Raw genomic sequence first — 2,974 nt, forward strand, 5'->3', positions numbered from 1 at the left:
AGGTGCATGGTCAGTGGCTATGGCTCCGTATATGAGTCCCCTAACAGCTGACCAATTTTCAGAATCCAACTCGTCTTCGTTTGACCGTGGCGACGGTTTAAGTGCGAGTAGGTCAGAAATTTCAGCACAACGTTAATAGGGTGTAGTGACTATCGGAGGGCCATAAATCCTAAACCGTAACTCGGATTAAGACGAGGCCTAAACAGAAAATCATATACTCGAACCGAAATAACTGAAAATCAACTTTCCAGTAGCCCAGGTGGTCTGATCAGATACGAAAATTAGTGGACAAGTGCTCCGGTGGGGTTCTTGGTGCTTGATGCTCATCACGGTTCTCATCCTTGATGCTTGTAGCTTCAAGTGTACAACTCGTTGATGGTTTAGCATCACTTTTGACCAAGATTCACCATCAATACACAATATGTTAAGACCAAGTAAGAATACAACTCATTCATGAGTGTTAGATGGATGATGAACCAAGGTTACATCATATCCTTAGTCTTAACACTAATACAAATCACAATAACAACTAAAGCTACAAACTTTACATCAATTCAACAAGTATAAGCATAATCCAAGTCAAAAGAGGTGATGGAACCCTAAGCTAGAAATCTTGGATCCATTTCACACAAGTTACAAGGTTGCAAAGCTAGAAAGCTTGAACCTTTAAGTGTTCTTGAAGATCTTGAAGCATAAAGCTTGGATCTTGAAGATGCATGAAGATTACAAACAAAAGTTTGAATCTTTATCATAAAATAGAAAGATTAAAGTATAAAAGAAGTAGATCTACAAAAGATATGAAGATTCAAGCTAAAAAGCTTGAATCTTCCATGTTCATGAAAGATTCATGCTTGAATCAACAAGATATAAGTAAGATCAAAGCTAAAAGGAACTTTGATCTCCATAAAATGATGATGATGATCATGAATTTGAAAAGAAAAAGAAGAAGGAAAAGAAGACTTACAAGTAATGCTAGAAAGGAAAGAAAGAAAGAAAGAACAAGTGTGTGAAAAACCAAAATGATCAAGTGTGGAAATGAGGGACTAAAGGCTAGTATTTATAGGCAAATAAAATGACATGGATTGGTGACATGGCACCCCTTGGTGCCGTGATTTTGAGGGGAGGGGGAGGGAGACACCATGTTGCTTTATGGATCATGGTTGTCTAAAGTGTGTCCTTTTGCTAGAATCCCATGTGACAATTAGATAAATCTTATCCATTATGCTAGTATTACTCATTAATTAATTAATTTATTATTTATTTATTATTATGGGTCACTAGTAATAATACTTAGGCTAATTAATTGGGTCACTAGCTAGAGTAGGGTGGGCTTGAGCCTAACAAGGTAGAAAGTCCAACAAGACTATCTATTGGGCTTTAGCAATTAAATAAATAAAATTAAACATCCAACAGTCCAGGTAATTATTATTATAAAATAATAATTAATATTTCGCAGTCCAAAAGTTCCGGTTCCGACAAAAGTCAAACGTGCGCGCAGTCCGCGGTTTATTCGTAACGGCAAGTAACACTAACGGTTATAAAGCATCCAATGGATAAGTTAAGCATTCCACATACACCAAGGCATGTTTTTAAGCATATATGAATATAAAACATGTGTGCCAAGGTTCCAGAGTAATAAAGTAACACAGTACGCACAGATACGCAGTTTCGCTAAAATACAAGGCACAAAAGCAAGTCGAAAAAGTCGAGTCGTTACAACAATGGATGGAAGCATTGAGACTAATGCTCCTGAGCAAACAAACAACTAAAGTCGAGCTACAACACGACATGAAGTACAATTACAAAAATCAAGACGTAAAAAAGCTAAACTAGCTAAACGCTCCTAACCATGGTCATCATATATACATGGATTCGATAGACATTGGTCCACTCAATAGGAGAGCTTCTTGGATGACTTGAGATCCATTGAAACGTCTTGATTTGAATTTTATTAAGAGCCATAGGTCCGGTCCATGAATTTTTACCGAAAACTTTAGCATTCCGATTCTTCCACAAAATGTAGCCGCACACCCACTCAATAACTTGCCATATTTTACATGGAGCGTTATTACTTGCGAGGGATCGATTACCTACAAACATATCATCTAACCCGGAGTAGAAATGATTGTGGATACCCCACCAACGACGAACTCGTGACCACACATCCATGGCAAAAGGACACGTTAACAAGGCATGTTCGACACATTCAATTGCCGAGCTACAAATGGGGCAAAGGAGTGTGTCAAGATCAACACCTCTCTTGTCTAGCTCATCGCGAAACGGTAGTCTTTTTAATTTTTTTCTCCAAATAAAGATGTTCACTTTTTGTGGCAGGAAATTGTTGCGGGCTGTTGAGACAATATGAGCATTCAAACGCAGCAGCTTTTCATTAAGGAGACATGTAAAGACATTAGTCGAAAATTGACCTTTGTTGTGCAGTTTCCATTCCCATTTATCAGAGTCACCATTCACAAAGGAGAACGTTCCATGCAGCCTCTGAAGTTGCTGTAATTCAGTAGCAGTTCTGCCCCTTGAATCTCGAGCCCATTCCCAATTGAATCTCCACGACGAGCTATCTTTTACCAAACGATCCGAAACAAGTGCATCTTCATTTATGTCCAACCTGAAAATTCTTGCAAATTTCTCTAGCAACAATTCATTATTACTTTTTTTATTTACCATTTTACTAATTATGCAAATAATTCACTTAATGAAATAGTTATTGGCGGAAGAATAAAATGGTTTTAAAAGTTGTTTGGTTGTGTATAGCAAAAATGAGTTAATGTAAGAATCACTTCCGATAATTTAAGAGAAATGATCTTCATACGATACTTTTTGATCCATCTACATTTTTTTATCATAAATTTACAGCTATACTCCTAAATTACTATATGGCGGTTGAACTTATTTATAAATATAATTAAGAGTATAATAGTAAATTAGACGTATATTATTCAAAAGGTGGTGTGTGAGG

General features: G+C 36.8%; 1 protein-coding gene across 1 annotated transcript; it reads right to left on the minus strand.

Moving 5' to 3' along the window:
• Window positions 1-1,740: 1,740 nt before the first annotated feature.
• On the minus strand, window positions 1,741-2,682 carry LOC139840712 (uncharacterized). Its single transcript, XM_071830961.1, has 2 exons — window positions 1,867-2,682; window positions 1,741-1,776 (listed from the first exon to the last, which is right to left on the minus strand). The coding sequence occupies exons 1-2, from the start codon at window positions 2,680-2,682 to the stop codon at window positions 1,741-1,743; spliced, it is 852 nt and encodes a 283-aa protein (XP_071687062.1).
• Window positions 2,683-2,974: the final 292 nt, after the last annotated feature.

Source organism: Rutidosis leptorrhynchoides, chromosome 4, assembly GCF_046630445.1.
Source record: "Rutidosis leptorrhynchoides isolate AG116_Rl617_1_P2 chromosome 4, CSIRO_AGI_Rlap_v1, whole genome shotgun sequence".
In the NCBI taxonomy this organism is placed as follows: Eukaryota; Viridiplantae; Streptophyta; class Magnoliopsida; order Asterales; family Asteraceae; genus Rutidosis; species Rutidosis leptorrhynchoides.

Bases quoted from the DNA above. Each gene is read 5' to 3' on its own strand.
- LOC139840712 (XM_071830961.1), bottom strand. From the start codon at position 2,682: ATGGTAAATAAAAAAAGTAATAATGAATTGTTGCTAGAGAAATTTGCA. The intron at 1,777-1,866 runs GTATATATGATG...GTCGTGTTGTAG, and splicing joins CCAATGTCTATCGAATCCAT to CTCGACTTTAGTTGTTTGTT.